The 23105-nt window shown below is 37.8% G+C and overlaps 1 protein-coding gene across 5 annotated transcripts in view; it reads left to right on the forward strand.

Annotated features, from left to right (window-relative positions):
• grm8a (glutamate receptor, metabotropic 8a) overlaps positions 1-21617 on the forward strand; it is a 179612-nt gene extending 157995 nt beyond the window's left edge. For 4 of the 5 annotated variants that reach the window (XM_058078579.2, XM_058078581.2, XM_058078584.2 and 1 more), the window contains 7 exons: positions 30-169; positions 2082-2228; positions 3966-4387; positions 5738-6104; positions 16505-16645; positions 18721-18826; positions 20980-21617. In XM_058078579.2, coding sequence (XP_057934562.2) covers positions 30-169; positions 2082-2228; positions 3966-4387; positions 5738-6104; positions 16505-16645; positions 18721-18826; positions 20980-21029 — 1373 coding nt within the window. In that variant the 3' untranslated portion in view covers positions 21030-21617. Of the gene's footprint in view, positions 1-29; positions 170-2081; positions 2229-3965; positions 4388-5737; positions 6105-16504; positions 16646-18720; positions 18831-20979 lie in introns of all 5 variants that reach the window. The other variant, XM_058078580.2, reaches the window with a different exon arrangement.
• The last annotated feature ends 1488 nt before the right edge of the window (positions 21618-23105 follow it).

Below are 23105 nucleotides of genomic sequence, written 5' to 3' on the forward strand. Positions count from 1 at the left end.
TTCCCTCCAATCATCTTTTATTTTCACAGGAAGTGCTGGCACACCGGTGGTTTTCAATGAGAACGGCGACGCTCCGGGACGATATGACATCTTCCAGTACCAGATCACCAACAGATCCACTGCAGAGTACAGAGTCATTGGATCCTGGACCAATAAGCTGCACCTCAAGGTGGCATTTTTTTTCTCTAATTTCAGCTGCATGTTATCAAGATGCAAACTCGGAGTTGGGTCTGGGGTTCTAAAGCCACACAGGGCTTCATTAAAAACGTCCAGATGACAGACCAATAGACGATGAATGCTTTCTGCATGATGGATTATTGGCCGTGGAGAGAGGAACCAGTGCTCAGTGATTTGTTTACACTTAATACCCGCTGTAAACGGCCCTGCTCTGGGTAGCCGGTTTTGGATCTTATGGAATGCTAGATTGATATTCCAAAAACGTAAAACCCACCAAACCATGCAAACAAAGCAGTTATGCATTAAAAAATTAAGACAATAGTCCCTCGCAGCGTCACTCTTCCAACCTCACTCTATTGCATTTTTTTTCAAATATGTATAATAAAAATGCCATACAAATAATAATAATAATAATAATAATAATAATAAAATACAATATAATACTTTTTTTAAAAAAAATAATTTTATTTTCAAAAATGTATAATAAATAATAATAATCATTATTATTTAATGATAATAAAATATAATATAATACATTTTTGGAAAAAAATATAATTTTTATTTTCAAAAATGTATAATACAAATGTATAATAAATAATAATAATCGTTATTATTATGTATATAATAGAATACATTTTTGGAAAAAATTATAATTGATAATTTATAATTTAAAATGTATAATAAAAATTGCATAATTATATAATAATATATTATATAATAATTTAATTTAATTATAAATTTTTTTCAGAAATGTATTATATAATGTAATATTTTTTTGAAAAAATAATAACTAATAATAATAATAGTAATTGTTATTATTATATAATATAATACATTTTTGAAAAAATGTATAATTTTTTATTTTCAAAAATGTATAAGAAAAAATTATACATTTTTTAAAAACTGCGATAGAGTGAGGTTGGAAGAGTGACGCTGTGAGGGACTCTAATAATGTTGAAACTCGAATTTAGAAGGTCGAAAACAGGTTTTCTAACTATGAAAATGTTCAGTTTATAACACATTTATAGCAACACGCAACACACTTAAAGTATCATCTAAAGTATCTTATTTTCTCTTATTATGTCTACTAAATTGGGTCATATGATTGTAAAGGTGGTTTGAGGGGCGTTATTATATGTCTAGAGGGCTCTAATAATGTTGAAACCCGTATTTAGAAGGTTGGAAACAGGTTTTCTTACAAAACTATTCCACTTCTAAATAAGGAATCCTACTCACATAATTCACGGTCAGGTCTGGTACCAGTTAATCTTGATAAATGAGGGTTGCTGTACTTGCTATATGTTTTTTTTGGCTAAAAAGAAAAAAAAATCACACTGTGATCAATATTTAATTACATCTTCACTGACATTAATTACAATTCTCGTACAATACCACCTGTCAGCTGTTAAAATTACATTTTGGGCAATGAGTGTGTTTTCTGTGGAGAGAAAAAAAGTAAATCTTATAAATAAGGCATGAACGGGAGAAGCATATCTACTGTGGAAGCGATCAAGCATCACGAGATGTTTAAAAAAAAAAAAAGTTTCAAACCGCACTAATTTGCACTTCTGCTCAGGCGCGCGGACACATGAGGACGTGAAGTCATTATTTTTCCTGACAGATATATTTGCATGGCCCAGCCAGCTGCCAAATAGTGGACAGGAATGAAAAACACTATTTTCTGTTAAAACATGTCATTTTGATGGGTCCTTTAAGTTCCCTATTATTACACTAGTTTTTCCCCGGCTTTGTTTTTAACCACTGATTTCCTCAAAAACCAAAACGGTTGGTTGGGCAATGGGGGGGTGCACAGCGATGAGGATGTGCATTAAAGCTCTATATACTGCATATTACAGTGTGTGTTTGTTTTGACTCGGTTCCTGTGCCCTATCAATATCCTCCAGGTGGAGGCCATGCGATGGAAGACGGGCGACCCATCACTGCCAGCCTCGGTCTGCAGCCTCCCATGCCGTGCTGGGGAGAGGAAGAAGGTGGTGAAGGGGGTACCCTGCTGCTGGCACTGTGAACGCTGCGAGGGCTACCACTACCAGGTAACACCAACATTTCAACAAAACAGTCTTTCACTTATTATGACTATTAATTAGTACTAACATGATGTATTTTAAAAAAATTAAATTTTTGAAATAAAAAAATAATAATAATAATTAAATAAATGTTTCAATTTTTTTAATTTTTTAAAATTTCTAAAAATGTAAAAATTTTTTAAATGTTTCAAAAAATTTTAATTTTTAATTTTTTTAAATTTTTAGAAAAAAAAATAAAAAATTTTAAAATTTTAAAATTTCAAATTTTTCATTTTCTGCTGCTTAATCCCTGAGCCACATGTTAATCAAATCCAGAATCGACTACTACAACAGTATTCTTTACGGTACAACATCCAAAACAAACGACAATATATTCAGAACTCAGCTGAAAAAAAAGTCTACTTAACATCGCAAAGGCCCCATTTGATTAAATTTGAAAGCAAATCTTCCTCCTTTCAAGGGAATCAAATCCATTAGCAAGTACAGTGCAAAGACTGGCTTTGTTCAGGAAGAGTCAAAAGGATGGATACAAATATGAAGCATAACGGCAAGCAGGCGGTGATTGTCAGGGGGGGCAATCAATACTAATTTTGCTGACACGAGCAGCGCCAAGCGGATCAATAATGCCGCTGACACATTTACTGGAGATTTGGGACCCGAGCAGTGGAACCAGTTATAGCGCCTTGACGAAAAAAAAGCGGGGCGCCATAAAGCAAGGGCAGAACAATAACATACAAGTCACTTCAAAGAGGCCACATAAAAGCAGTACAGTATATACCATAATACGGTACAGTACGGTCTTGTACAGTAACTGTATGTGCAGTTGTATGTTCATAACAGCATAATTCAGGAAAATATCTCAAGCACAATGCATATGTGTATGTATATATATATATATATATATATATATATATATTTTATTCTTCACTTTGATGTTGATCAATAATATTTAAATTAATCAAATCAAATCAAATAAATGAATAAAAATAATAAATACATTTAATATTATTTTTAATTAATAGAAAATATTTCTTTAAAGAGTATAATAATTTTGATATATAATAAAAATATTTCTTTATAATATTTACTATATTATATAATATTATATAGTATGTTAAATATTTAACAATTAATAATAATTAATAATGAATAAAAATGTAAATGAAATATTTAAAATATTTCATTTAAATATTTAATTAAACCTGATTTTTCACTTCTGATTTTTATTAGAATAATCAATTATAGTTAAAATATATATATATATATATATATTTTTTTTTCCTTCACTTTGGTGTTGATCAATAGTGTTTAAATTAATCAAATCAAATAAATGGATTAAAAAATAATAAATACATATAAAAGTTGTCTTTATTAATAGAAAATATTTGTTTAAAAAATATTATAATTTTGATATACAATAAAAAATATATTATTTATAATATTTATATTTATATATTTATATTTTAACTAATAATAAATAACAATAAATAATAATAAATAACAATAAATAATAATAAATAATAATAATACACAATAATACATAATACATAATAATACATAATAATACATAATAATACATAATAAATAATAATTTAAATGAAATATTGACATTTTTATTTATATATTTATAGTTTTTATTTATATATATTTATATATTTTATTTATTTATAATATTATATATTTATATTTATAAATATTCATTTAAATCATTCAGTAAATAAAAGATGAAAAATTGGCTTCCAGGCTTCAGAGTTCATGTGCGAGCTCTGCCCGTACGAGATGCGACCCGACGCCAACCGCACGGGCTGCGTGGCCATCCCCATCATCAAGCTGGAGTGGCACTCCCCTTGGGCGGTCATCCCCGTCTTCATCTCCATGCTGGGCATCATCGCCACGTCCTTCGTCATCGTCACCTTTGTGCGCTTCAACGACACGCCCATCGTGCGGGCGTCGGGCCGGGAGATGAGCTACGTGCTCCTCACGGGGATCTTCCTGTGTTACGCCATCACGTTCCTCATGATCGCCGCCCCGGATGTCGGCGTGTGCTCCTTCCGGAGGATCTTCCTGGGCTTGGGCATGTGCTTCAGCTACGCCGCCTTGCTGACCAAGACAAACAGGATACATCGCATCTTCGAGCAAGGGAAGAAGTCGGTGACGGCGCCAAGGTAGGTGACAGTCAAGGTTGATGTAAGTGATACTTTCCCTGCGCTCGTTGTGTCGTATTCGCACGAGGCCTTAACCTCTTCTGCCAGGGCGCTCGCCGTCGTTGTTCATCATTATGTTGCTCATACATTATTTATCAGGCATGAACTCACACTCACCTATTGGCGCTCAGTGGGAGACGGTCCTGGCACAGAGTGTCATACAAGTGGCTGAAATGGTAATGTTGCATTTCATGGAAGTCAAGAGTGTCCACCAGCAAGGAGACCATCTGTTTCCTTGCCACGGACAAACAACGGACAAAATGTTACAGGTTCCTACATACTGTAGGCGTCCTTTTATTTGTAGAAATAAGCTAATTAGGAGGCTATTTTTTTGGTGTTTTTTTTTTTTTTCAAGATGGCGGCACCCTGTCCGGCTGCGGCTGCGGCTGCTTTGGCTCCCGGTGTCTATCTTTCTATCTGTCTGTCTATTCGTCTATCCGTCCTATCTATCATCTATCCATCTATCCATCCATCCATCCATCTTAGAGCAAATTTAAATTTTTTTAAATTATTTTTCACGACTTCTATCCATCCATCTATCATCTATCCATCCATACATCCATCCATCTTATAGATGGATAGAAGTCGCAAAAATAAATTTTCAAAAATTGAAATTTGCTTTCAAGATGGATGGATGGATAGATGATGGATGGATAGATAGATAGAAGTCGCGAAAAATAATTTTCAAAAATTTATTTTTTGTGACTTCTGTTTTCTTCAGCACCGAGATGGCGCTTTAGGCTCCAGTATCTGCTACTCCAAATCACTCCTGTACCACTGGCAATAAAGTAAACATCAGATTATTAAGACAGAACACAAATGCCCCCATAAAGAACCATATTCTGATTCCAAGCTGCTAGTAATAGTAGTTATGTTGTGTTGTTTAGGCTACACTTACACTACCGCGTAAAAGTTTGGGATCACTTGCAAATTTCTTTGTTTTCCAAAGAAAAACACATTTTCATGCATTTCACAAACAATTAAAATGAATCAGATGATTTTCAAAGAAGGATCTACATTTTTGCATAGAGGCCTACTATCAAGAACTGTCAGTCCTCTGCATCAATTTCCTGGTATGGCTGCTAATCCAAATTCATTATTTTATAAGGCTAATAGATTAGTAGAAAACCCATGTAAAAATCTAAACTAAAACTAACATCTCTTACCATGCTGTTAACTACTCCCTTCATAGAGCAGCACAAACCGGGTCTAACAAGGACATAAAAACGATGCACAACTATGCAAGATAAATATCTGAGAGTGTGTAGTTTATACTACTAATACTTTTCATTGTAAATTTTTCTTTCCTAGGTTCATCTCTCCAGCCTCCCAGCTGGTCATCACCTTCTCCCTCATCTCTGTCCAACTCCTGGGCGTTTTCGTATGGTTTGCCGTGGACCCGCCTCACACGGTGGTTGACTATGGCGAGCAGCGGACCCAGGACCCATTGTCGGCCCGCGGCGTCCTCAAGTGCGACATTTCAGACCTGTCCCTCATCTGCTCTTTGGGTTACTCCATCCTGCTGATGGTGACATGCACGGTGTACGCCATCAAGACACGCGGCGTACCCGAAACCTTCAACGAGGCCAAGCCCATCGGGTTCACCATGTACACCACCTGTATCATCTGGCTGGCTTTCATACCTATCTTCTTTGGAACGTCTCAGTCTGCAGAGAGGGTAGGTTCTGTATTTTCTGAATGTCATCATTTGGGTGGAATTTTGCTTCTTTCTTGTCTTGCCATTATCTTCATTGCCATGGAATGTTTTTTTCCAGTAGTCCCTGTGAGAAAGCTTAACAAAGTTTGTCTCTTTATGCATATACTCTATGTATATGTTTACATTTAATTTGACATAGTTATTTACAAAAAATAGGTGTATTTCTGATGTTTTGCGGCACAGTTGGTGGTCTTAGACCACTGATTGGGGACCCCTGTACTGAACAATTCAGTGATATGTGAGCGTTTATGAGCTTCCTGTCCATTTTACTATTTATTAGTATGTTGGGATTGACAACTGTCATTACAGTCATGGATTTTTACTAACGGATACTTTCTATTTCCCTACTGAATGCTTTTTTGGAGATAAAATATGTGCATTTGCTCAATTAAAAAGAGTTTGGGCAGCCGTAGCTATGCTAACTGAGGTTTGATGTTTGTTGATGTTATTTGCTACCAATGGCATTGTGCATTCATGTTGACATCAATGTCCATGGATGTACACCCTGGACTGGTGGCCAGCCAATCACAGGGCACATATAGACAAACAACCATTCACACTCACATTCATACCTATGGACAATTTGGAGTTGCCAGTTAACCTAGCATGTTTTTGGAATGTGGGAGGAAACCGGAGTACCCGGAAAAAACCCACGCATGCACGGGGAGAACATACAAACTTCCAGGGTGTTAGACATAATATGTTTAGGCCATGGAAAAAAAATTCAATCCACTTAATAGTACAGGTGTCACGGGACAGCCAACTCACGAGACGAGACGATAGACAGGATCGTGTTCAGGATTTTGGTCGATGGGCAAAATTCATTAATTCATTCATTTTTCTACCGCTTATCCATCAAGAGGGTCGCAGCGGGTGCTGGAGCCTATCCCAGCTGTCTTCGCGCGAGACAGCCAATCACAGGGGCACATATAGACAAACAACCATTCCCACTCACATTCATACCTATGGACAATTTGGAGTCGCCAATTAACCTAGCATGTTTTTGGAATGTGTGAAGAAACCGGAGAAAACCCACGCATGCACGGGGAGAACATGCAAACGGCACACAGAGCTGGCCGAGAGTGGAATTGAACCCTGGTCTCCTTGCTGTGAGGTCTGTGCGCTAACCACTCGAACACCGTGCAAAATGAAGCCTGCCAAACGAGCAAGAATTTACCCTGTTGAATCAAAGTTTTTTTATAAGGGAGGGGGGAGGGATATATTTCGAAAAACGAAGGAAAATGTCACAGAAAGTTATCCAGCCGCACATTCTGAAATGTCAACAGTCTGCCCTATTTTGTCATCCTCCTCCTCCTCCCAACCAAAGGAGCTCACTATACCTCGGAGTCCACTGAAGCTTCACGACAGTACTCCCACTCCTGCAATGGAAGAGCCGGCGGGTAAAACGTCTCCTAACTTTGGAGTGTCACTCATGCATTTTATTTTTATATTTTTTTCATATTACAGCTCCCTTTGTGGCTGCACTTTAGCCCAGTTTTGACAGCGAAAAAGAAGCGTTCCTTTGGGAAATGGCTGAAGTGTCATTTGGTTTTTGTTATATTTTAACCAGCCTTGCTACAATTTAAATGGAAATCATTAGAATTTAATTCATTGATTTGTCAGCTGATTGCTCATATGGTCATATGACATCTACAAAGTGACACACTACCATCGCGATGGACTGGTAGCTTGCTATCATTGTAATCTAAAAATTTTGCTGCATGCTTTGAATGGGAAAAATGGCGCCACCTAGTGTAAAGATGCCATAATCCAAATGGAAATATCTAAGGATTGCATTTGCTAAGAGTTTCAATGGTACCTTTTTGATCATTGGGAACAAATGTTTCAGTTTCTGCTTTGCCATTTTGGGCTAATTTAAGGACTCCTGTTGATGCAACACAGCCGCAACGGCATGAAAAAAAAATAAACAGAATGACACAAAATGTCGCTAGGATGTATAATATTTGAGAAATGTGTTTCTGGCTATTATATTCTTGCTTAACGGAAGTGCACATTCAGTTCTAGCGACCTGATTGGTCTGTTGATGCACAAGCTTCTGCTCTCAGCCAATGGCGTGGCTCTGTCCTCATGAATATTCAATGAAGGCAATCTGAAGAGGCAGTGACCTTGCATATATTTTGCTGCGTCTGTTATTTGTAGGCAGTGAAGTGTTGCATCATGTTTGTGACAACAAAGACCGGAGCATCAGTGCGTTGGATTGTGACATGTTTACGGACCTAATTAGACGTTGCGGCTTTATGTGTGTGTGTGTGTGTGTGTGTGTTATGGCGTGCTGTGGATCTGGGATATCCACCAACTTGTATATGTCCTTTTTAATTGGAATATCCTGTCCGGTGTACAGAAGAAGAGGGGATAAATAGTAATGATGTGACTTGCTGATGCATGGGGGGGCTCAAATGAGGGAAGGTGGACTCACATTATGATTACGTTTGCCTTGACGTTGTCTCATATCCTGCTTCAGTGATGGCGGTATCATCCAATTAAGCAATTTACCCCATACTTGATTGTTTACTCAGCATTATTCTGGAGAGGCAAGTAACAAGCCAGTCACTCATTATTATTTTAGCACACATTTAGACAAAAATCTGAGCAAATATATAAAGATAATGATATTATTTCTGCATTTTTTTTATATATATACTATTATTATTATTGATAGGTTAATTATTTGATCCTAATATGTTTGTTCTGCTCCGGCTAAAATTGCTAGCTAAGTGGACAGCTAACAGCTAACATTTGAGAGCTTTCCCTTGAATCATTGTAAAACGAAACATACAGAAATAAAGTCAAAATTTGATCGAATAAGCATATAATATAATAATATGATAAAACAATGCAATGAAACATAAAAGAAATGCATTCAAACAAATATGCTAGCTCAATGCTAACTATAGAAGGCCCACATATGCTAGCAAGTGGCATTCGTGATTAGCATTAGCGATTTTTAGGGCAACTTTAAATATGTCTAATATTATGTACTTTCCATTTTAGCATTTAGTTGCTGTATAGTTTAGTGTTTTTAAATATTTCTTTTATTTAGGAGTCGCCTCAGTGGACATTATACATCTCACTAGCAAGTGATTACTTCCTGACTACGGAAACATTTTTAGGACAAACTGAATACACAGTATACACAAATACATTGAATATGCGCACATTTAGACAAAAATTAGAGCAAATATATATAAATAATGATATTATTTTTGCATTCTGAAAAATATGTATATTATTATTATTATTATTGATAGGCTAATCATTTGAGCCTAATGTGTTTGTTCCGCTCCGGCTAACATTGCTAGCTAAGTGGACAGCTAACAGCTAACATTTGAGAGCTTTCCCTTGAATCATTGTAAAATGAAACATACAGAAATAAAGTCAAAATTTGATAGACAAAGCATATAATATAATATATGATAATGAGGAAAAGCGGTAGAAAATGAATGAATGAATGAATGAACAATGACATGAAACATACAAGAAATGCATTCTTAATACACAGTATCCACAAATATATTGAATATGCACACTTGCAACTGAAATACAATAGACAAGTTAATACAACTAGGCAACACAGTGTTTAATGAGTAAAAAATGAAGATATTTGTGCGGTGGAAATAAATTCATTTCTTCCTTATCAGCATAATCGTGTTTATAGCACATTCTGTCGGCCACGTTTGTGTTTTCATGAGACTGTTAGGCTCTCCATGATCTTAATGTACATACTTAGTAACAAACGGACATATTTTGGGATGGAATAGCTTCCTTTTTAGTCATGATACTAATGTCTGTCAAGTACCAAAAACAAATGGTGTTTATAGCTCATTTTGTCAGACATGTTTGTGTTTTTATGAGCATTTCTGGTTCTTTGTAATGTTAATGTGCTGTAATTTGAAACCTGACGTATATTGCGGTGAAAATAGATTACTTGTTCTTGGTAATGATACTAATGTCTGATAATCACCACAAGCTAACAAAATGTCAGCAAAATTTTGTATGTAGCACATTTTGTCGGCCATGTTTGTTTTTAGAAATATTTTAGGTGCTCTGTAGTGTGACATTCTGTGTTATTACGGGTAATATAAAAGTATTAGGAGTAAAATAATTAATTATTTTTTTAAATATTTTTATTTATTATATTTTTTAATTCTTTTTATTCTTTTTTATTATTATTTAGTATTTTTTATTATTAGATTAAAATTAACAAAGCATTATTAGAGCCCTGTAGACATGACAAAACACGACTATAGTCACATTTATACTTTTTTTATTTATATATTTACATATTGCGCAACTGCAGGGTCTTGAGACACATGCTAACTCGCAAACTCGAGAGCTAGCGACCTAAACGGTAGCCTTCAAGTTATTTCCTTTAAACTTAAATAGCCAAAAACCTACCACTTCCACACGGATAGGGAGGATAACTATTTACAATTATTTAACCTTGAACATGAACATTAATCAAACGTAATAATTTTTTCTGGGTACATGATACCATACAGCATCCATTTCAAACTTGCGCGGGCCGCACTAACATTAAACTTTCATATCAAGGCGGGGCCCTCAAACTAGTGTCCTGCGTGCCACATTTGGCCCGCGTGCCGCATGTTTGAGACCCCTGATCTAACATATAGACAAAAACATCTTGTGTAAAGTCTTCCCAGAAGTGTATATGTGTCCATGGAGTGTACGTTAACGAGCAAAGTCATTAAGAATTTGGGCAGATAGTCTTCCTGCACAAGCTGGTAATGAATGCAAGACATTTGCATGTTATTTTCCAACTTTGGAGAGAATTTTGGCTCCAAAGGAGAAAGATGGAGGGGATTGTGAGCGAGGATGGAGGCGCTATCGGGGTTGTGGGGGCTGGTGTGTGTGGGGGGGGGGGCTCCTGCGGGCTGGATGAAAAAGCATGGTTGCTTGACCTATTTCCAAACAATACTTGCCTGCTTCTGTGATGGTTAGCGAGACCTAGCTCTCTCTCCCTCTGCTGTGACTCACATTGAGCATCCCGACACTTCATCAAAGAGACATAAAGAAGCATAACTGACGCAGGACTCTCGCCAGTATAGGTAAAAGAGGACACGCCCACTTTTCCCCTTCATGGTGCTTGTGTGGACTAAATAAAGATCACACATCTAGTATATGTCTCCCCCCTGCCACAAATCTAACGCACAGATTTATGGCGGCGAGCGAGCGACCGCCACACAAGCAGGCGTAGTCAATCCAAAAAGTAATCCGGAGCGATGAGAAGGTTGAGCGGGAGGAAGCTGAAGGAGGAAGCGTAAATTGAGTTGGAGAAAGTCAACAAGAGGCAGAAAGATGTATTGTGTTCTCATGCGGCTCACGGCCATCTTGGAATCATATTGACCCGTCATGCTGCGCTTCTCAGGGAAAAAAACTCCAATTTTGATGGATAATTGTAACATTTTCGACAATTTTTTTTAACTTCTGAATGTGCCAAGTCAAGCCTGCTAAACCGATTTGACTTAAGACAACATCCAGCGTTCGATGAAGCACTTGAAATAGCGGAAAAGTAGCTTTTTTGGTGAAAATACCGTACCACAAACAACAAAATCTAACAAAACGTAGTCGTCTACTATGTTTGGTTTTCATGGCAATTGTGGGTTCTTCACAAAAGTAAAATGCTCTAAGACAGGCATTTCTTTCATTTCTCCACTTCTTATCTCATAAAATCTAAAAGAATATGGTGTTTTTGCCGATCTGATTAAGGGTGGTCTCCAAACCAAAACACTACATCACTACAGATGCTGGTGTCCGGTTTTACAGACCACCTCACAGTTAGCCACAAAGTTCAGGCCAAAGTCAAGGATTGGGACCAGATATTTGGACCGGGTCTATACACTAGAAATGACTGCACTTGTTTATGACAAATGCAAATTGCAGACCATAGCCAACAAAATGGAACTAAATGGAGTGTTTTTGTAGCTTGCTCATCACATTCTGTGATGGACAGATTTTTTTTTTTTTGGTGTTTACTTGGAAATAGATTCCTATTTTCTTACTTACTCACAAAAAACACTTTTGTGTGTTTTTGTAGCAACATAATACGAATGGTTGCTTTGGAACAAAATAGCACTGATTTGTAGAAATTACATATTATCCTTGAGAGACCGATTTTGTGCTTACGAATGAAAATAATACATCATGACTAACAAGGAACCGAATATAACATGTTTTTTGTCCTGTGGAGAACCTACGTACATCATATTTGTGTTGTCATATTTAGCTTCCCTGCAAAAGTAATACAACTGTCTTGTTTTTCTTACTTGAAAGTAGATTCCCGTTTTCTTAGGAATGAAAATAACATGCAATGACTGACAAAGCCAAAGAAAATGTACGTTTTCAGACTTCAGGAGAAAGACGGCGTGCAGTCATTAGTAGAAAGTTGGCAGATTTACAAATAAATAGTCAACTGTAGCCAAGTTGGAAAATCCAGCGTTTTAGTGCACTGTGGCCTTCACATGAAAGGTCTGTGTTCTGTACAAAAGGGAAAGCACTGTAATTAGTCAAAAACAGATGTATTTTAAGAGCTGACTGGTGGATAAGTCCATATGGCTCAACCGACGCTTAAATGGTAATGGTTTAATTTCATTTGAACATGCAGATTACAATTGAATGCATCCCATAATCAGTTCACAGTTCCACATGTCCAAAAGGAGTAGGAAGAAGCAAAGCTTATTAAATCCTACCCCTCCATCTGGTACTTTTATAATCAGTAACTGTTACATTTGTTCACTTCCTGCTTTCCATAATACAGTTTAAGTTTTTTTTTTATTTTATTTTTTTTAAATAATGTACCTCGTACCGAAGTACGAGGTGATATGACCATACAATGACATAATGTGTACCATAGTAAGTGTCAATATAGTGATATATATATATATATAGTATGTATATATATATATATATATATATATATATATATATAGCACATCATGACTGGTTGAAGACTCTTCATCCTTGTATTTAGCAAACATCAACTGCTTGTATTGTTTCTTGAATTGGCTCATCGTTGTGCATTGTTTGAGGTCCTTACTCAATCCATTCCATAGTTTGATTCCACATACTGAAATGCTATGGCTTTTTAACGTAGTCCTAGCATAGAAGTGTTTCAAATGTACTTCTTCCCTGAGATCATATTTCTCCTCTCTTGTAGAGAAGTATTGGATGACATTTTTAGCTAATTGGTTATTTTTAGCCTTATGCATTTTTTAGCTGTTTGAAGATGAACTATGTCAGCAAGTTGAAGTATTTGTGATTTTTAGAAATAAGGAGTTAGTATGTTCTCTGAATTATGCTTACTGACCTTTTTTGCAGTACATTTAGCGAGTGACGATTGCTTTTATAGTTATTAGCCCATATTTCCACACAATAAGTAAGATATGGTAGAACCAGAGAGCAATAAAGAGTGTGGAGTGATTTCTGATTGAGAACTAATTTTGCTTTGTTGAATATTAAAATATTTCTGGCCACCTTATGTTGTATATTTGTAATATGAGGTTTCCAGCTCGTATTTTCATCAATTGTGGTCCCCAGAAATGTATTTTCGTTTCGTTTTTGTTCAAATCTAACAAAATGTAGTGCTTCCTGTTTTTTTTTTCAGCACAATTTAAGCTAATAACCTTTAATGAGATGAATTGAGACTTTATAGTATATCGATTTTCCAGTACATCCTTGCTGGTTACAGGCTACTTGTTTGTCCCTTGTTCTTTTCAAGGACTGTTTTTTGAAAAGTTTTTGAATTCCTGTTCAGAGCTGTGCAGGGATTGCATTTTTGAGTCGATAGGCTGGAGATAGAGAGAGAGTGCGAGAGAGAGGCCGTGTCAGATCCTGACATCAAGCAGCGAGATGTTCAAGGATGCTGAGTGGGTGTGGAAGAAACACTCTGTCCCACGTTGGCTGCACATTAATGCATGCATAGTTTGTCCCATAACACAACGTGACTTATTGCACAAACACCACAGGGAAGCTTTAATGCTTATTTCTATTCTTATACACGATCATCCTAAAAGATACACAACAGGCGGCTTTGGGCTGCTTTATGGCTCTTTTAATTGCTGCGCACCTTTTTCCCAGCACCTTGATACTATCTTAACAGTGGGTGACTATCCATGAAGTAGTCTTTGCACCGCTCGATGGCCTTGAACCAGCGGACGCCGAACGCTGACTCTTAAGTCGTCTTTTGTAGTAAGAAGATAATGAAGCCGTTGTGGACAGCGGTGACCACACTGGGGCCCAATTAATGCTGCACTCGCATCAACTGGAATTATTAGTATGACTGCTTTTTTTAGTGCATATACACGTGTGGAACTGGCTTCTATTCTATGGCTTCTTTATAATGTCGCATTAAGGTCTTCGGTGACCTCTGAATCGCATTTAATTGTATTGTTTATACACTGTATCGAATTGTATTCAATTGTTTGTGTTTAAAATAGATATTTTTGAATCATATCTTGCTTTACCAGTAAATAACAACCTAGACAAAAGAAATAAAAGGAAACACAAAACATAGTCCAACAGGTCATGCTGGGTGTGACGATATTACTTTAAACGTATTCAATCCCAGCCATTTTTTTTTTCAGTATTTGCCGTTTTAAAGATGCTTTAGACAGATCTTTCAAGGCACTCAAACTATTGTGTTCTATAGCTACATGCTGTAAACATGGACCCGACCAAAAGAAAGGTTAGATTCCCATCTTTCATCAGAAAAAAAAGGTTCTTTCTACCCTTTTCTGTTCTTTAGTCATCAGCAGTAGCACAAAGGTAAGTGTCAGGGAAATATCAGTTCCCGACTAAAAAAACAACATCTTTTTGTGAAGATACTTTTTAGCTTTTTGACAGCTGATATATCTAAACTATACCCACATAGATAACACAGAAAAGTGGTTGTTTTACGTCAAAATAACTTATTTACAAATACAACACCATTAACTATTTACAGTTTACGCTACACTCATCCACGCTCCATTCACAGGATCTCTGCCAAGCTCTTATCAAATGCACTTCTGCCACCTTGTGGCCATTTTTAAGGCTTAAAATTGCTCTGAGGTGAAATGCATTTGTGTAGAGTTGCGTCGTCATCTGTTTTTGCCTCTGAGGCAAAAAAAACCTGCGAAATATTTGTTGGGATTTGGCGTTTGAGTTTCAAAAAATGCATAACTATGTCTTTGATATTGGATGAGTTAACATTAGCATGGAAAATATGTGGAAACAATGTTTATTTATATGAAAACTTGTAATTTGTCCGACGTTATTATAGTATGTATTATTATTCATTCATTCATTTTCTATCGCTTATCCTCACGAGGGTCGCGGGGGGTGCTCGAGCCTATCCCAGCTGTCTTCGGGCGAGAGGTGGCGTACACACTGGACTGGTGGCCAGCCAATCACAGGGCACATATAGACAAACAACCATTCACACTCACATTCATACCTATGGACAATTTGGAGTCGCCAATTAACCTAGCATGTTTTTTGTTTTTGGAATGTGGGAGGAAACCGGAGTACCCGGAGAAAACCCACGCATGCACGGGGAGAACATGCAAACTCCACACAGAGATGGCCGAGGGTAGGAATTGAACCCGGGTCTCCTAGCTGTGAGGTCTGCGCGCTAACATTTTACCGAATTGGCATTAAGAATATATACTGTATGTGGGGAAAACTGTATTGTGATGGTATTAAATAATATATAAGAAACAGTATATATAATAGGATTAATTGTTTGTTAATTAACTATAAGTTTTATTTTACACACTATTTTAAAAATATCTGTATATTTTCCCATGTGATGTATGGATGCATTGTTAAGAGTATGTCACATAATACTCATACATGGAGTATTTGTTGCCACTCGAGTGCAGCTTTTGTCATGATTGCGTTGAGCATTGTAATAAAGTCTGCGGCCGGGCACGCTAATTAAAAAATAACAAGGTTAAATCATCCTGAGATGAGCGCTTTTATCATTGGCACAAAAGACAACGACTCCTCTTGAGATGGCAATTAAAAGACTCTCCCGTGTAATCGCGTTACAGGCAGAAATTTCACTCTCTTCCTCATGCACACAACCAGCTCAGCTTATTATGATTATTGTTCACTGTGCACTTTCTTTTTTCCCACCTCTGGCTATTGTCAGTGTTATCAGCTCACACCTTCATGCCATGCGCATGTCCTCCATCCCTCAGGGAAACCACTTGGAGCGCTTGAAAGATATTTCCCGGGAAAGTGGGGCATTTGGTTTCTGTTAGAGTCTTTTTAGGTGTGATTTTCCTCCGTGACGTCACAGATGATTCATTGTCACACCGTGTGGTCTCCTCCCTTTTTAGATGTACATCCAAACCACCACGCTGACCATCTCGCTCAGCCTGTCGGCCTCCGTCTCCCTGGGGATGCTCTACATGCCCAAAGTCTACATCATCCTCTTTCACCCCGAGCAGAACGTGCCCAAACGGAAACGCAGCTTCAAGGTAAAGTGATTGATTGATTCCGACTCGACGATTCGACTCGACTTGCTGTTGAATCGTATGAAAATGTCATGTGATCAAGATTGTACCATTTTATCATCAATGTCTGTTGTCTTATTGTTGTATAAGTAACAAGTGGTTGCTTTGGTAAATATCACTTACTTTGGGCAGCATGTGCATGTGTTTGCTTTGATTTACGAGTGTCCCTGAATGCAACTTGTTTCCCAGGAGTTATGTGATGAACTTGAATGCACCATTTCAGAAAAAAGCTGGCGCAGCACAGACAAAAGTTTGCTAGTTTTAGTCCTGCTTGTTGAGTACGTAGTGTCCATTACCTGAGTGGAATCTTTCCATGGTGTCCCAACTCAAAAAGAACCACCACCTCCTTCTTAATAGTTTGAGAACTACAAGAGTACAAATACAAGAGTCCTGGGGCCGTGTCCTTTCAGAAGTTATGTGATGCACTTGAATGCACCATTTTAGAAAAAGCTGGCGTAGCACAGACAAAAGTTTGCTTGTTTTAGTCCTGCTTATTGACTATGTAGTGTCCATTACCTGAGTGGAATCTTTCCATGGTGTCCCAACTCAAAAAGAACCACCACATCCTTCTTAATAGTATCAGAAATACAAAAATCTCCACTCAGAGTGCCAGGTTTTCACCCGAGGCCGTGTCCCTGAATGCAACTTATGTCCCAGGAGTTATGTGATGCACTTGAATGCATCATTTTAGAAAAAGCTGGCGTAGCACAGACAAAAGTTTGCTTGTTTTAGTCCTGCTTATTGACTATGTAGTGTCCATTACCTGAGTGGAATCTTTCCATGGTGTCCCAACTCAAAAAGAACCACCACATCCTTCTTAATAGTATCAGAAATACAAAAATCTCCACTCAGAGTGCCAGGTTTTCACCCGAGGCCGTGTCCCTGAATGCAACTTATGTCCCAGGAGTTATGTGATGCACTTGAATGCATCATTTTAGAAAAAGCTGGCGCAGCACAGACAGAAGTTTGCTAGTTTTGTTCCTGCCTGTTGAGTACGGAGTGTCCATTACCTGACTGGAATCTTTCCATGGTGTCCCAACTCGAAAAGAACCACCACCTTCTTCTTAATAGTATCAGAAATACAAAAATCTCCACCTAGAGTGCCAGGTTTTCACCCCTGGGGCCATGTCCCTGAATGCAACTTGTGTCCCAGGGGTTAAGTGATGCACTTGAATGCACCATTTTAGAAAAAGCTGGCGCAGCACTGACAGAAGTTTGCTAGTTTTAGTCCTGCTTGTTGACTATGTAGTGTCCATTACCTGACTGGAATCTTTCCATGGTGTCCCAACTCGAAAAGAACCACCACATCCTTCTTAATAGTATCAGAAATACAAAAATCTCCTCTCAGAGTGCCATGTTTTCACCCCTGGGGCCGTGTCCCTGAATGCAACTCGTGTCCGAGCGTTTTCCACCAAGGTCTACATACTAAAAAACTCAAAACTGTGCAAATGGGCCACATTTATGTATTGATATTTTGGATATTTAAATTTCTTAATTTTGTAAAAAGACTAAAAAAACTCAACACATATTGACATAATTAAAGGCCTTGCTTGGTTGTATTATTCGTCATTCTTGTCAATATTTCAGCTGCTTCTTAGTTTGTGAATGAATGCCCTCAAGGGCACTTATAATCACATTTTTCCTTTTTGCTCTATTTTTTTCCCCTATTTTTGTTGGGTGGTTAATTTTATTTCTGCAGTGTGCCATAGCACAATTTAAAACAGCTCTCGCTTATGCTCGACGTTACCAAGATCCTTGGAGAGTGTTTTAAATGAGCAAAACTTACTTAATTTTATTCATATAAATTCAAGATGGCATAGTACACTTTGTTTACCATTTTGTTAACCATTCAACCTGTAAAAACAACTCAAAATATGACTGCTGTTTTAGATTAAATATAAAAATATATTCAAATAAAAAGTAAATGAATCAAAAAAGTGCTGAAATTGTGAATATATTTTCTGTCATGTGAAATAATGTTTGTCAGGTCATGTTGGTGTGGACATGATTACAACCTGTCATATCTTTCCATGACATAGGCCATCGTGACCGCCGCCACCATGTCGGGTAAACTGGGACAGAAGGGAGGCGATCGACCTAACGGTGAGGTGAAGACGGAGCTGTGTGAGAGCATGGAGACCAACAGTGAGTAAGAGAACACCACTTTTTTACTATTATACACATTAAAATATCGTACCGTAATTTTCGCTTATACTTCTCAGGGCAGAAGGTCTATATATACCAGTCTGTACCATACCATATCAGTCTATCTTAGATAGAAGGCTAAACTCACCACACAGCAACCTAACAGTCAAAGGATAGCTAAGAAATACAACACAAGTACCAATACGAGTTCACAATTAAAAAAAAAAAACTTACTTAAACTTCTTCCCATAAAGCATTGTTTGTAGCAGAGTGCTTCATTATATAAATTATATTTAAAAAAAATTGGAAAAATACTATAAAAAATATATAACAAGCAACACAAATTCACCCAGAGCAGAAGCATAATGACAGAGAATGCCTCGTGGTGAACTCCTGGGTGAGAACGTGAGGTTCGCTTAGTTTGTTTAAATGTAATAATGGCCATCGCTTTATTAAAATTAAATAATTGTTCTATTTTATCTCAGCCAGCGCCTCTCAAAGTCTAGACAGCATAATTACATCCGGACTCGCCGCCGGCCTCCACCTCTTATCTTGCAGTTAGGACTACTTGTAACTTCCAACACATCCTTCCACCCATCACACCTTCTGTAATGAGTCGTCATTTAATGAAGATTATGAAACATCGTGCATGTGTGATTGACGGCTGCATGAAGTTCCACTATGCTCTCTGTCTGAGCTGGCAGTCCGCTGACTTTGGGTCAGTGGACATTTCAAGGGCACGGATTTCTACTCAGTCAGAACAGAAACTGCAGATCAATACGTGCTTTCACGTTTAAGTCCCAAAATATCAGAAAACTCTCCAACGACGCCAGAAAAAATAGCTTTGTTGCTAGCTGCTTTTGAAAAAATATGTCGCCATGTCGCAACACTGGCTGAAAGACAACCGAGGAGGACTCGGTTTCTATTGGCCACTGTTGTGTGTGGGCGTGGCTAATGAAATAGAACACAATTGGCATTATTACACCTATAGGACAGGTACCAAATATGTATTTATATGTTTTTATGAACCTGAACGCACAATCCCAAAGACATATTATTGTTTTTTTTGTACTCAACAGCAGGGAGGAAGTGGTAGAGCATGGAGGAGTGTAACATGCAGAAGGTTAGCATTGAACTCCTAGCGCCACCTGCCACCAGTTTCACGGATCGTCACGGAACTTTGTGGAGACTTCTATCATGACAGGACGCACCAAAAAGTCTCAAGAACCCATATTGCTAAACAAACAGGAAGTCGGCCATTTTGGATAGCGGCGGCGATTTTAACACAACTTAACTTCCAAATTGTCAATAATTCATAGTGTTATATTTTAAAAAGAATTTATTTTCATATGAAACAACCCTTTTTGTATTGTTTGCATCAGTATAGTTAGATATATGAGCTGTCATAAATATTTGTGGGCTGCACGGTGGGCAAGTGGTTAGTGTGCAGACCTCACAGGAGACCAGGGTTCAATTCCACCCTCTGCGATCTGTGTGTGGAGTTTGCATGTTCTCACCGTGCATGCGTGGGTTTTCTCCGGGTACTCCGGTTTCCTCCCACATTCCAAAAACATGCTAGGTTAATTGGCGACTCCGAATTGTCCATAGGTATGAATGTGAGTGTGAATGGTTGTTTGTCTATATGTGCCCTGTGATTGGCTAGCAACCAGTCCAGGGTGTAACCCCGCCTTTCGCTCGAAGACAGCTGGGATAGGCTCCAGGAAAAGCGGTAGAAAATGAATGAATGAATGAATGAATTAAATATTTGTGAAAAAGTCAAAGTTAAGCTTGAAAAAAAATCTGGTTTTCTCTTTTGTTGTTAGGAACTGATATTTCCCTGAAACTTACCTATGTTCTACTGCTGATTACGGTAGAAAACTGATGAAAGGCGGGACTCTTATCTTTCCTGTCCTTTCCCCTGGCTCGTGTTTATATAGCCTTAGAACAAAATATTCTGTGTGCTTTGAAAGATCAGTCAAAATGAAAACTAAAATGGCCGCATTGAAGGGGTTGAATGAGTTAATAGATGTTTATATTAATCTTACAGTGGCCTGATTTGTTTTTCTGCGATGTGATGAATAATTAACGGCAGCCATTTCAGCGTAAACAATTACGGCGTCCATAACGTACTCCTCTTTTCTTGTGTCATTCAGTTTCATCAACTAAGACGACGTACGTCAGCTACAGCAATCACGCCATCTGAAAATAAAAGCGGGACGCTTCGAACGGAACAGGAAGTGTGTGTCTGCAGCCCAAAAGAACAAAAGCCACCAAGCGGGCGGGGCAGGCGGGCGGGCGCGGCGGACAAACTATGGACGATCAGAAGGCCCGATGGAATCCAAGCATGAGACATTACGTGTCGTTACGCATCATCCACTGAGAGGTGGGAACACAAACAGCTAGTCAGTGTGCCTGCTTTCCTGCTCCTCATCGGTCCGACCATAACTGTTCAAAAAGAATATATTATAGGACCCTTGAGCGGAGCAAGAACAAAAAACAAAAAAAAGAACCATGTAGACGTTGTATCCATAAGGGCCAGACTTAGAGATTTAAAAAAGATATTTAAAAGAAGACTCAAAACATGTTTGGTGTTCTTCTCTACTGTACGTAAGTATTTTTGTGGTCGTGGCGATTTTTTCCATTCTTGTCTCACCGTCGTCTGATGAGTCGTCCTTGCATAATGAGATGAGTGTTTCCTCTTCTGCTGTCTTGGCTAACACACCATGGTTGACGCATGCCCCGTTTTTATACAAAAAGGAGATTTATTTATAATAAAGGAATGTTTTGCAAACGCGTAGATTGGTGCGTGTCCTTTTGGAAAAACGGGCGGGACGACTGTATGTGACAACCAACCCCCCTCCAGCCCCACCTTTAAATGAATATATTGGATCACAACGCAGTGAGCATGTCTAGTTAGGTTAGATCGTGTCCCAAAGTGATACAATCTATATTTAATGGCGGCTTGCAGGGGGTGGAGGTCATTTGGTCATCATCTAATTTGCATAACCAGCCGTGCTACATGTATACAGTAATCTCTCGTCTATATGGCGGTCAATTGATTCCCGTGATAAGTGAACTTCTGTGAAGTAGGACTCCTTCTTTATAAATGAAATATAGTTGTAGTTACACTGAAGAAACCCAGATTACTACCATTCGAGCGCTCCAGACATGAAATAACACCCCTATAGTCAACCTTACACTCCTAAATAATAATAGAAACTAAGCTACATAAGCTATAAATGCTATAAATGTGTTCCCAAAGGGGAGCTGAGTGGCAGGCGGACAAGAAGGGACCTCCAGGGTTCAGAGCTGAATTTTAGTTTGGAACAGTTTTTATTCGGGAATTATTACATTACACTAACATTGCTGACTTGTGGTCAGGGCCCACTTGAAAATATGAAAAATTATTATTATTATTAATAATAATAATAATTATTATTATTCATATTTTCAAGTGGGCCCTGACCACAAGTCAGCAATGTTAGTGTAAAATAATAATAATAATAATAATAATAATAATTATTATTATTATTATTATTATTATTAAGTGAGTGAATAATAATTATTGTTATTGTTATTGTTATTTGTTTATACAAGTAAAAAAATATTTGTTTTTACTCGTGCAATAAATATTTACAGTATAAAATAATTTTTTAAATTCTCTCATGGCCTCTCATGGCCCACCTGCAGTACCACCACGGCCCACCAGGGGACCGCAGCCCACACTTTGGGAATCACTGGTCTAGAATATTAAGTCATAAACAGCGTCTTTGAATAAGTCTTCTGAATGCCTTGTATTTGTATTTGACTTAATTTAGATATTTTTATGCATACAGTGTGCTTTTTTTGCTGTATTGTATTTTTACTTTTTTTGTCTATTTTATTTCTACAAAATGCCACAGGCCCATGAAAAAAAAAATGCGCTGAGGTCTGCAAATGTGGATACCCCGGTGTACGTATTTCACCATGGGAAGGTGAAGTGTTACCAAATGACAGAATCGTGTCTCCAGGCTGTCTTCTTAGCACTGTCGCTACTCAGAGGCTGGGCTGCATGCTTGTGGAGGCTTTCCGCACGCTTCCACACCTCACCTTTCACAGGGCTGCTAATGCACCCTCCCTGGGCTTGTGGCCGTGCCCTGCCTAGACGGGTATTTGCCCACGCAACGAATGATTACACTTTTTGTATTTGATTGCAAAGGAAATGCATGACGCAAATGAAATGTCATTTACATTGCATATGGAATTACGATGCATTCTAGGTGGTGCTGCTCCGTAGCTG

Source organism: Doryrhamphus excisus, linkage group LG2 (assembly GCF_037039965.1).
Source record: "Doryrhamphus excisus strain RoL-2023G ecotype Guam linkage group LG2, RoL_Dexc_Guam_v1.1, whole genome shotgun sequence".
In the NCBI taxonomy this organism is placed as follows: Eukaryota; Metazoa; Chordata; class Actinopteri; order Syngnathiformes; family Syngnathidae; genus Doryrhamphus; species Doryrhamphus excisus.